This window comes from Pelodiscus sinensis, chromosome 3 (genome assembly GCF_049634645.1).
Source record: "Pelodiscus sinensis isolate JC-2024 chromosome 3, ASM4963464v1, whole genome shotgun sequence".
Taxonomy (NCBI): Eukaryota; Metazoa; Chordata; order Testudines; family Trionychidae; genus Pelodiscus; species Pelodiscus sinensis.
The window spans coordinates 156394655-156406907 of NC_134713.1; the positions used below are offsets into that span (position 1 = coordinate 156394655).

General features: G+C 44.9%; 1 protein-coding gene across 4 annotated transcripts in view; it reads left to right on the plus strand.

Annotated features, from left to right (window-relative positions):
* DNAH14 (dynein axonemal heavy chain 14) overlaps positions 1–12253 on the plus strand; it is a 599282-nt gene that overhangs the window by 531385 nt on the left and 55644 nt on the right. For all 4 annotated transcript variants that reach the window (XM_075925276.1, XM_075925277.1, XM_075925279.1 and 1 more), the window contains 3 exons: positions 334–779; positions 1225–1423; positions 11118–11324. In XM_075925276.1, the coding sequence (XP_075781391.1) occupies positions 334–779; positions 1225–1423; positions 11118–11324 (852 nt within the window). The remainder of the gene's footprint in view (positions 1–333; positions 780–1224; positions 1424–11117; positions 11325–12253) is intronic.

Genomic DNA, 12253 nt, shown 5'->3' on the forward strand with positions numbered 1-12253 from the left:
CCCATTTTATATGTGTGCATTTCTGTACATTTATTGTCATTACTATTTATATAAAAGTGTGAATATAAAAATAAATTGTACAGCAAGACAAGAAATTCCGTTAAAAACACAAATAATGTAAAATATATTTTATACTAACATTAGTTAGATTTAGTGTGAAACTTTGTTGTTTTGGTGGGGGAGTTAAACTAAAAAATACAAATACAGAGGCATTTTAAGAAAGAACATTAATAAAATACAGCCTGGCTTAATTTTTTAAAAAATGTGTTCATTTGTCTGCTGCATTCTAGCTCATAAATTTTAAATTTGAATAAAACCTTTTTTACATTTTAGGACACTTATTAGATGACCAAGATCTCATTGACAACTTACAAAGAACAAAAGTTACTTCAAAAGAGATTTTTGAACGTATTGATGCATCAGCAAAAACAGAAGCCACGATTGAAAAAACACGTAAAAACTATCTCCCTATTGCAACTCGAGGTGCTGTGCTATATTTTGTAGTGGCAGATCTTATTAAGGTCAACTGTATGTATCAGTTTTCATTGGAGTGGTTCCATAAGATCTTTGTAGAATCTATGGATTCTGTGAATAAACTGCAAAGTCAGATTTCTCTGTCAGATTCAACTTCTTCTGTATGTGGAACAGTACGAGCCCTTAGCAGGCAGAGAAGAAGGCATTTCACCCAAGAGCACTGGGAAGAATCTGAGAATGAGACAGACAGCTTTAACAGTCATCTTAAAGATATAATTGATATGTTAATGAGTAATGTTTATAAGGTGAGGTGTTACCAAAATTCAATACAGTTACTTACATATGAATTTTAATTATTATAAGAAGCTTTGTGTCTGAAGCTATGTCTGTATTTTGAGCTGAGGTTTGATTACCATGCTTGTGGATGTATACTGGTAGCACAGTGTAAATAGCATTGTATCTTCAATAGCACGGGAAGCCACGATGGAAGCACTGCTCAATTGTGTGGTGTACAACCCCACCTGTATGTACTCTTTGCTACATGGTTCAGCTGTGTCTCCATTGCCTCTCCCACAGCTACTACTGTGACTACCCTGCTATTTATACTCATGTTAGCAATATTCAAACAAGAAAATCACACCCCTATTTTATAGAGTAGACATTGCCTTAAATAACTGCTTTGTGTGTTTTTTAAGTATAAGTAAGTATATTATATAATCAGTATTGACACACACCTTTCCCCCTCTACAGACAGTTTCTTCTGCCCTCTTCACTGAAAATCAACTCTGCTTCTCCTTCCTGCTTTGCACTAAGATCATGCAGAGTAACTATGGTGAAAATCAAGCCCTAGACAAACTTGGATTTCTACCTGAGAATGAGTGGAACTTCTTCCTGTACTCCAGCATGTTGGCAAATATTATGGATAAAAAGTCAGAATCGAAAAATAATGGTAAATAAAGCCCCTATCCTTCACTTATATTTATACAACCCCACTGAAATTAAAAGGGCTTCATGAGTGTAACTAAGAGAAGAATTAAGTATCTTTAAAGCGACACATATGAGGTGGTAAATATATATTTACATGCTTTTTGTGCTTCTTTTGCCAATCATACTTCCTGGACAAAATATGGCCTGCGGGCCAGATTCAACCTGCCAAACCACCAGATCTGGCCTGCAGATGCTGCGGGAACCTCCAGGCAGGCTGCCCGCTTCCCTTGTCCTACCCACATGCAGCTCAGAAATGCAGCTGTGGGGCAGTTTTTCGTTAAGAACTGTGAGTCTGGAGGGGAGAGAGGAAGCTTTAGGAGCTGCCCCTGCCTCCCGCACAATCCTATTGGCCGGTCAATGAGAGCTGCCTGTTTCAATAATAGGCAGCCATAAAGCACATGGTGCAATTTGGGTGGGGGTGGGCAGGCAGGGAGGCTGATTCAGGAACCACAGCTGGTCTACTAGCAGTGCCTACTAGTGACTCTGGCACCCCAGTCTTTCCCTAACCCTCTCCCCCCCACCCTAATCTGCCCACATACCTAAATCCTTTGCCCCCTTCCTGTAGCTATATCCCCTCCCAGATCCAGCACCTCAATCCTCTTCCCCAGATGACAGTCCCCTCTTGCCCTAGCTCACAACTCAAATCCCTGCACCCCCTTCTGTACCCCAATTCCCTGCCCTAAGTCACAATGCAACCCCCTCTACCCCAGTCCAGTGCCCCCGGTCACAACTGCCTCCTTCACCCAAACTCCTTCCCTTACCCCAAGCTCCCTTCTGCAACCAACCTTCAACCCAGACCCCGCACCTCCTCCATTAATATCATGGAAGAGTGCAGCCCTTAACAACTTTCCAAATTCTTAGAGTGGCACCCCCATCAAAAATTATTGCCCACTTCTGTTCTACCCTGTTACACTGAAGTCATTGGAATTTTTTCAGTTTTACACCATATAACTGAAAATCGAATTTGGCTCTTACAAAAGTAGCATTGAAAGTTTGAAAAATCTCATCAAATGTTAAATAGAGAGCCTGTTTGTTTTTGCTTCTTGAACTGTGTTTGACTGTAAATCTTGACTAATTTGCTTATACTGTATGCAGTTTCACTTTGATTCTCGCGAGTGGCATAATTCTGTTGTTTGTGAGATTGCAAATATTTCAAGAAAGTATTTAAATACAAAAAACGTACTTGCATTTTTGCCAATCATGAAAATATTTAATTAACATTATTTTGTAAAATGCAGCCTTTTATTATGTTTAATATAAAACCTAAAATTTGGGTCCAGTCAGCATGACACAATACCATTTTAACAATTCTTTGAGTAGTTTTTCTAGGATGCCTCACTTCATGTACACATGTGCTCCATATGCCTTTAATCAGAGGTTTTTAGTAGTAGTGCCCATTCAGCCTGAGCTTGCACTTCTGATAGCCTCATGTTTTGTACCCAGGTTATATAGGTTTGTGTGGACAAACTGCCTTCATTTCCTTCTAATTTGCCCTTTACGCTGAAACAATGTCAACATGCTCATTTCTTTTTAGGCATAGGTTATTGTCTTTAGTCTAGCTCATAGTAATTAGTTTTTGTGGTTCTGTTGTTTTCCCCCTTTTTTCTTTTCCTGCTGCAAGGATTATTCTGGACATGGCACTTTTTAATATACCGGGATCCTCAGGTTTTAAATGTTGCCTCTCCTGCCAGGAAGCTATCCTAGTAATTGATGAGTCTCTTTCCACAGATTAAAGAACCCATCACGATATGGGATTTGAACTTTTTCCTCAATTTCTTTATAAAATGTTTATTTTGAGCTGAGGTGGGAAGCCTCTGGCCAGTGAGCAAGATCCAGCCCTGTGCTTAATATCATCCAACCACCATCAAGTCTCCATGCCACAAGTTTGAAGCCTTGGCTACCGCCGCCACCGCCGCCATCACCCCATGCTGGGCTGGAGCTGTGAATGACAATCAGGAAAGCTCTACATGGTGTCCACTCCTACGGGTGCCACACCCATAGTTCCCGTTGATCTGCAGCCAAAGGCAGCTGCAGGGGCAGCACCTGGAGCCATATCCTTCCCCTTCCACCCCTCCCCCATCCCTCCAAGGGGCCAGCCGCTTCCAGGAGTGGTATGGGGCTAGGGCAGGCGGGGAGCCTGCCTTAGCCCTGCTTTGCCACTGACCAGAAGCCAGCTGAGGTAAGTGCCCCCCCCCACCCCAGCCATACTCCAAGCCCAGAAACCCCCATATACTGCAACCCTGTCCTCCCCTGTCCCACCCCAGAGCCCAAAATCACTCACATCCCAACCCTCTATCATAGGACTGAGCCCCCTCCGACACCCAGACTCCTTCCCAGAGCCCACACTTCCACCCCAAACCTCTGACTCATGTCAGAAATCTCTCTTGCGCTCACTCCCTCACAGACGGTGGCATAGTCACGGCTGGGCTGTGGCCCACTCACTTTTCATCCAGTCCCACCCACCTATGCAGGCCAGGTATGGGGTCATCGTTGCTATGACTGGAGAGCAGAACTGACGTTCCAGGGCTCAGCCCACGACACCTACACTCTGGCCAGGGAGCGGAGCCAGGGCAGGGGCCTTACCACTCCCACCATTGCCCACCCACTCTAAGTTGGGGTCAACCCAAGTGTGTTCGTCTGGCTATGCCACTACTCCCAGAGCCTGCACCTCCACCCCTTGCCTCAGCCCTGAGCCAACTCTAGTACCTTAACTCCTGCCCAGACACTGCACCCCCATCCGTACCCCAATGCCTGCCCTGAGCCCACTCCTGCACTGCAAACCACTTGGCCCCCTCCTAGACCCTAAACCCATTATCTCCACCCCAGAACCCACATCCCCAGTTGAAACTCTCATCCCCTCTTCATTTTTGGTCCCAGGCTGGGGATGAGGGGTATTCCTGAGCCTCTGTGCCCCTTTCCTTCCCACAGGGCTGTGTATGGCCCATGACTGATTTTGGGAGGCTCAGTGGCCTTTGATAGGAAAAAGTTTCACCATCCCAATTTAATTAATAGGTTACATGCTCTTTACTTCACCTATCCTTTGAAACTGCATTCTTGATGGCTGATACTTCTTCCTGGAGGAACAGAGAAATGGGGGCATTAATGGCAGATTCTTCTTTGAGTGATGTCCCCGTAGGTGCTCCACTGTTGGTGCTGGGCTCATACTGTGCTGGAGTTCGGAGACTTTTTCTAGCAGTCTCTAGTTGGGCCACACATGCACAAAAGTGGCACAGGGTGTTCATGCCTTTGGAGTTTGAGCACATGGCCCTGATTCCCTTGAGTTCCTTCTTTTCCTCCCTTGATTGCAGATGGAGCTTGAGTCCTCTCCTCTTCAGTTCCTGGTAGATAGAAGCTGAATTGTAATTAGTTAAAACTTTTTTTTTTCAATGTTATAGTTCTAAAAAAACCCACAAAAAATGTTTTTTTCTTCAGAGTTGTTGTAAATAGTTAAAGCGCAGCCCCTGGGGGGCAGCATACTGCCAGCCTCAAGGGCTATGGTCCTCAGATCTCTACTTACTTTTAAAAAAAAAACAAAAAGAGAAGAAGAAGAGAGAAAACCAAAAGAACAGGGAAGGCAAGCAGGACACTCTGACCATCCTTGAAAAACTCAGAGAATCAGATCCTCTGGCCACATAGCTACTAACAACAACAACAACAAAAAAAAAACCCACACACACACAAGAAGAGACAAAAACCAGGCTCCTCCAGTTTCAAAAAATGTGAAAAGTGCCATGACCCTATACCTGCTTCAGATCGCCCCAGGTGTTGTATTCATTGTCTGGGGGAAGCACACCTTGTCCACTGCTGTAGTTTTACAGCTGGAGCTCATATGGACAGGGAACTCAGACTATATGTTATTATTTGATAAGGCACTCGAGCCCCAGATAAACACCAAGGACACCAATCAGTCTGATTCTGGCACAAAGCAGAAGAAAACCTCAAGCTCACCATCACATAAGCTCTTGATCAAAAGAAGGGCCTCTCCAGCCTGCTCCTTGCCACTGAGGGTTACTACAGCAGACAAACCAGGCACCTTGGGCACCGCACGCCCATATGCCGAGTTGGTGACAGACCTGAAAATGCAATCTGAGCAAACTGTGGCATTGACTACCACGGCACCGAAGAGACCCAGTGCAAGGATCAGAATAAGACTTCAGTGCCATTCAAGATCTTGGTGCCTATCAAATCCAGGTCAAAATCAGCAAGACTGGTGCCATACATGTTGAGTCCAGAGTCGGTGCCATCACCATCGGCATCGATGCCACCTCCATGGGCACCACATTTCTAAGCATCATAGGAACCTGCGCCTATCCATCATCACCCTGCTGCGCGTACGCAAGAATACAATCCACCTGTGCTGCATACAAAACTGAGATCTAGATCCTTGTATGCCCCTTCTTTTAGGCATGGCTCCTGATCCCCATTCTCAGTTCAGGGCTCTCCTCCCCCACTACGGTCACCAGTACTGTCACACAATAGTGACTACAAAGGGGATTGTCAGAGCATATTTTCATCCCAGCCCTCTTCTCCAACAAGAGAGCATTCACTCTATGAGGGTATGTCTAGACTGCATGCCTCTGATGACAGAGGCATGTAGATTAGGCTACCCGGCATAGGAAGATGAAGCAGTGATTTAAATAAACGCCTATGCGCTCAGGACAAGGATCATAAGCGCTTAGGTCTGTTTGGCAGGAAAATGTACTCTTCCTCAATGCTGCAGCTGTGGATAACCAACTATACAGCATTATTAGCCAATCACAAGTTTGATAATTATGCTAAACTGACAGAACTAATGCAATACCTTCCTGATGATAAAAAACCTGTACTAAAATCTATAGTACAGGCAGGCTACCCTACATCTTACACAGCCCTGCAGATGGCGCTCGGCTCCGCTGACACGTCTGTGAGAGCCATGGCATCATCTAATGTAATGAAATGCACATCGTGGTGACAAACAGCAGGGGTCCCCAAAGAGCTCCAGACCAAAATGGAGGACCTACCATTTGGCAAAGATAAGCTCTTTGCAGTGAAAATGGACAACGTCCTTTACTCCAGCAAGGACTCACGGACCACCTTACATACTTTGGGGATGTATACAAACCCATATGGTAGGAAACAGTATACTCCCTACCAGAGACACAGAGGCTGTGTCTACACTGGGCCACTTATTCCGGAAAATCAGCCGCTTTTCTGGAATAAGCTGCGAGCTGTCTACACTGGCCCTTGAATTTCCAGAAAAGCAACGATGCTCTACTGTACAAAATCAGCCGCTATTCCGGAAAAACTATTCTGCTCCCGCTCGTGCATAAGTCCTTATTCCGGAACACTGTTCCAGAAAAGGGCCAGTGTAGACAGCCCAGTAGTCTTTTCCGGAAAAAAGCCCCGATTGCGAAAATGACAATTAGAGCTCTTTTCCGGAAAAGCGCGTCTACATTGGCCACAGATGCTTTTCCGGAAAAAGGGCTTTTCCGGAAAAGCAGCCTGCCAATGTAGACGCTCTTTTTCCGGAAATACTTATAACGAAAACTATTCTGTTTTAAGCATTTCCGGAAATTCATGCCAGTGTAGACACAGCCAGAGACCTCACATTTGACAGGCCATTTGACAACAATCAAAGGTCATTTGACAGCAATCACTCCAGGCCAAGAAACCAGCAATGACGAGCTATTAACACGCATTCGTCCAGCCATCAAGCCTCCAAAGCAGTAGGTTTGATGCTTTTCTCAAGTGCCTGCACAACCTCTCCACTCCACCAGTGCCTTTCCAACACACTGTATTCCATCACTATGTAAGCTCTTTTTACAACCAGTGAGCAACAATTACCACAGATTGCTGGGTCCTAGAGATTATCAAGTGCGGATGCTCGGTCCCCTACTTTCAGTTCTCCCAACCTCCCCATACTTCTATAGGGACCCCTCTCACGAAAAACTGCTCTATCAAGAGGTACACCACCTTCTACACATAGGAGCTATAGAGAGGGTACCCGAGCAATACCAGGGCAAGGGATTTATTCAAATTACTTCCTCATGGAAAAAAGAATGGGTGGATGGAGACCCATCCTTGACCTCTGCCATCTAAACAAATACCTCTTTAAATAGTGATTCAAGATGGTCACACTCATGGTAATTATCCCAGCACTAGACAAGGGAGACTGGTTCACATCACTCAACCTCCAAGATGTTTATTTTCATATAACCATACACTCAGCATGCACAGGTGCTTCCTCCAATTTATGGTGGCTTCAGCTCATTTCTAGTACAGAGTTTTGCCTTTCAGGCTTTCATCTGCCCCCAGAGTCTTCTCCAAGACCCTGGCTATAGCTTCATACCTTCATAGCCAAGGCATCATAATATTTCCATACCTAGACGATTGCCTCATTTGAGACCCTTCACATCAGGCCACAAGAGATATGTTCCTCTTCACCAAGAGGTTCTTAGAATCTCTCAGCCTTGTTATCAACGAGCAAAAATCTACCCTCTTCCTGACCCAATCCCTAGAATTCATAGGAGTGCGTCTTGATTCTACCACATCATGCACATTTCTGCCAAATCAACATTTTGAAGCAATAAAAAGCCTGGTTTCAACTATGTCCCCATGATCCCAATACTTACCGACCTTCGACTTATGGGACACATGGCTGCTGGGACATATGGCTGCTACAACATATGTCGTCTACCACACGCATCTATACTTCCAATGCCTTCAGCACTGGTTTGCCTCAGCCTACACCCTGTCCAAACATTGGGTGCACAGACATGTTCAATTCTCCCAACTGTCCTTTCGTCATTATGATGATAGACCTATAAGGGAACCTCCTTGCTGGTGTACTGTTTCATCCTGCACAACCATCCAGCCACATTACCTCCTTGGCTAGGGCACCCATCCCCAGCATCGCTTTGCTCAGGGCAAATGGTCCACCCACAAATCCAGGCTCCACATCAGTCTCCTGGAGTTCCGAGCTGTGCACACCTACAAACACTTCTGCCAACACATTCAGGATTCCCTGATCTGCATCCTTATAGACAATGTCACTACAATGTTTTACATCAATCAACAGGGAGGTATACATTCCCACTATGTCTGTGCGGAGCTGGTATGCTTGTAGAACTGGCGTATCCACAATAATATCACCATCACGGCATCTTACCTACCTGGAGTCAAGAATGTTATTGTGGATATCCTCAGCCTCAAGTTTGCAGTAGAGCATGAGTGGGAAATCCATACCGGGATCCTGCACAACATCTTCCACCAATGGGTTTGGCCATTAAAAGACCTCTCTGTAACATGCCACAATACCAAGTGCCCTCGCTATTGCTCCATTGCAGGCATAGAACTCAGATCATTAGGAGATGCTTTTGTTATCCCATGGAATACCCACATTCTCTTCGCCTTTCCTCCCATCCCGCTCATCCCCAGAGTTCTCTGCAAGATAGTCACACAATGTCCTAGTCATCCTCATAGCCCCATTGTGGGCCAGGCAGATCTGGTTTCCCTATCGCTATCAGATGTCCCTCCAACCTCCCTACCCACTTCCAACCCACTCAGACCTTCTTTTTCAGAACAGAGGCACCCTTTGCCACATGCAGCCGCAGACACTACATCTGAAGGCATGGCTCCTCGCTGGTTCTCAGAGGCAGAACAGAGGTGTTCATAGCAAGTAAGAAGCATCCTATTCCACAATAGATGTCAGATGACTCACAAAACTTACCTCCATAAGTGGAGGCAGTTTACTGTCTGGTGTGAGAGAAATGACATCCATCCCTTATGTGCACCTCCCCACACGATCCTTGACTACATTCTTTCTGCAACAACAAGGTTTATTAGTTTCATAATTCAGAGTGCATCTAAGCTGCACTTGCAGCATTCCACCCTTCAATCCAAGTTTCTCCATATTTGCTCATCCTATTCCTATGAGATTCCTCAAAGTGCTACATAATCTTATTCCACCACGTAGTCCTATTCTTCCCATGTGGGATCTAGAATTGGTACTCCATGCACTTTCCAGATCACCGTTTGAGCCCAAGGCCACCAAATGCTCGCTGTATCTCCTAACACTAAATACTTCTAACAGCCAACACATCGGCAAGGTGAGTTAGTGAGATTGCTGCTCTCACAGTATCCCCTCCCTACACCATATTCCACAAAGACATGGTGGTTCTGCACCTCCACCCTTTGTTCCTGCCTAAAGTTTGTTCTGATTTCTCCTATCGTCCTCCTGGCCTTCTGCCCAAAACCTCATGCTTCTCAAGAAGAGGCTATTCTACGCCCTGGATGTCCAGAAGGCATTATCATTCCATATAGACCTTACTTGGCCCTTCCATAATCACAGACCCTATTCATTTCACTGGTGGAGCATCACAGAGGGTCTCAAAACTGGTGACAACCTGCATCATCCAATGTTACTTCCTCCAAGGGGCACCTCTTCTTATGCTCCCTAAGGCATGCTCCACTTGAGCAATGTCAACATCAACAGCCTTCCTGAAGGGAGCTCCACTCCAGAACATTTGCCATGCCACTACCTGGTCCTCTAACCATACTTTCATGAGGCACTATGCAATTTCCACACGAATGGATACAAACTGTAGTAGCCAGTGCAGTTCTTTCATCTGCACAAAAAAACCTAGCCAAAGCCTGCCTTTCATCTTTGGGATACTGCTAAGTAGTCACCAACAGTGGAGCACCCACGCGGACATCACTTAAAGAAGAAAGGGAAGTTACTCACCTTGTGCAGCAACAACAGTTCTTCAAGATGCGTGTCCCCATGGATGCTCTACTACCCACCCCTCCTCCCCTCTTTTTTGGTTTGACAGTCACATAAGAGGGTGTTCATGAAGAAACTGAGGGGAGTCAGACCACGCGTGCAAACATCATGGGCGCAAATGGCATGTACCACTCTTGTGCATGCATGGCCTGACTAGATACTGCTAGAAAAAATCTCCAATCTGCAGCGCGGGGTGAGCCCAACACCAACCATGAAGCACCCACGGGGACACACATCTCAAAGAATTGTCGTTAATGCACAAGGTGAGTAAGTTTCCTTTCTCCCTTCATCAAGTTTTTCAAGAGAAAAGTTTTGTTGTGACTGCATTCCAAATTTCTACCTCAAGCATCTTCTGAATTTAATATTCATCTTGCCATTCATCTCCCAGTTGTTTTCCAAAATCCACATCAGACCAGGGAGTAAGGTATCTTCCTACCTTGGATGTCAGAAGGCAATTAGTGGTAGTTCATTTGCACAGCCCTATGTGTCTAAGTAAAGGACTCATGGATGTCTGGAACATGTCTGTGGGCTGACTGGGCACTGCAACCAAAGGTCTCCAATCAAAGGCAAATGGGGTGCACTGCACCTAAAATGGGGAACCCTTAGAAGGACACATCTCAAACAACTCCAGATACTGCACAGAGTAAAAACCCTCTCATTCTAGTGAAACAGCATTAACATTGGTAGAATAGTGTAATGGTAATGTAACAAAGCTGTTTTAATACCCCAAAAGCATAAACTGTAATCTTCCTAAATAGTCTCCTTTTATATTTTCAGTTTATGATCAAACTTAAGTGAGCAGACCATAGTTACTTTACTCATGTGACATATGACTGAAACTCTAAGCAGCAAAGTATTCATATGTTCTAATCCTATAATTCTTGTTGTTGCTTAGATCCATATGTGTTTAATAAAACTCCTTGTCTCTGGATTACTGAATCCATGTGGAAGGAATGTCAGTACATGAGCACTCACATGCAACCTTTCAATTTCTTGTGTGAATCCCTTGCATCAAATTCTCAACAATGGAGTTCTTTCCTAAACAGTGATAACCCATATTATTTACTCAGTACATGTTACAGGCCAGCAGCATCACAGCAAGGTACAAGCTCATAATTTTATTTTTATTTTGTTTATAACTTTAATCTTGCATAAGGAGTACTATATCCTTAGTTGTGCCTAGTAAATCTATATGTAGTGTTGTAGCTGTGTCTGTACCAGGATATTTATAGAGACAAGATAGGTGAAGTAATATCTTTTACTGGACCAACCACTGTTGATAAGAGAGACAAGCTTTCAATCTTATACAGAGATCCCAGACCTGACAAGAGTTCCGTACAAGTTCAACAGCAGATCTTGATCTAATGAAAAATATTACCTCTACCGGCAAGTAAAGCTGCATGTTGATCATTTGTAGTGACTTTATGAACCAGGAGAGTAAAGCTTATAAGGCTCTGATTCAACAAGATACTTTGGGCTTATGTAAACACACATGTTGTATCACTTCATTTATACCAATATAATTAGTGATATAATCTTTGAAAAGATTAGTGGCTTAGTGCAGAGTGCCCAAACTTTTCACAGTCACACACACTGCCTACTTCTGCCAGGTCCAGGAGATGTGGAAAGGCATAATAGGCCAAGGCTAGGGCTGCAGCTGGGGGTAGAGCTAAGGTTGGGAATGAAGTTGCAGCTCAAATGGAACCTCAGCCAGGGAATCTTTGGCTGGGGAGCCACGGCTGGGCTTGGGTTGGGGCTGGGGGTGAGAGTAGAAGCCACTACTGGCTCGCAGTCAGGGGCTGAGGCTGGGAGTGGAGCATAGATGGCAGTGGGGTTAGGTGGTACTCTCTGTTCACTCACTGTGAGGACTAGCCTGAGACCCAACATGGCCCCTGAAAAGAGTTGGGTCTCAGGCTAGTCCACAGTTCTCCACAGAGTTGGGTCTCAGGCTAGTCAAACTGTGTTCTCCACAGTTTGGGATGACAGGCCTCGTGGATGGCTTTCAGGAGGGGGTAAGCTCTAGCCATGATA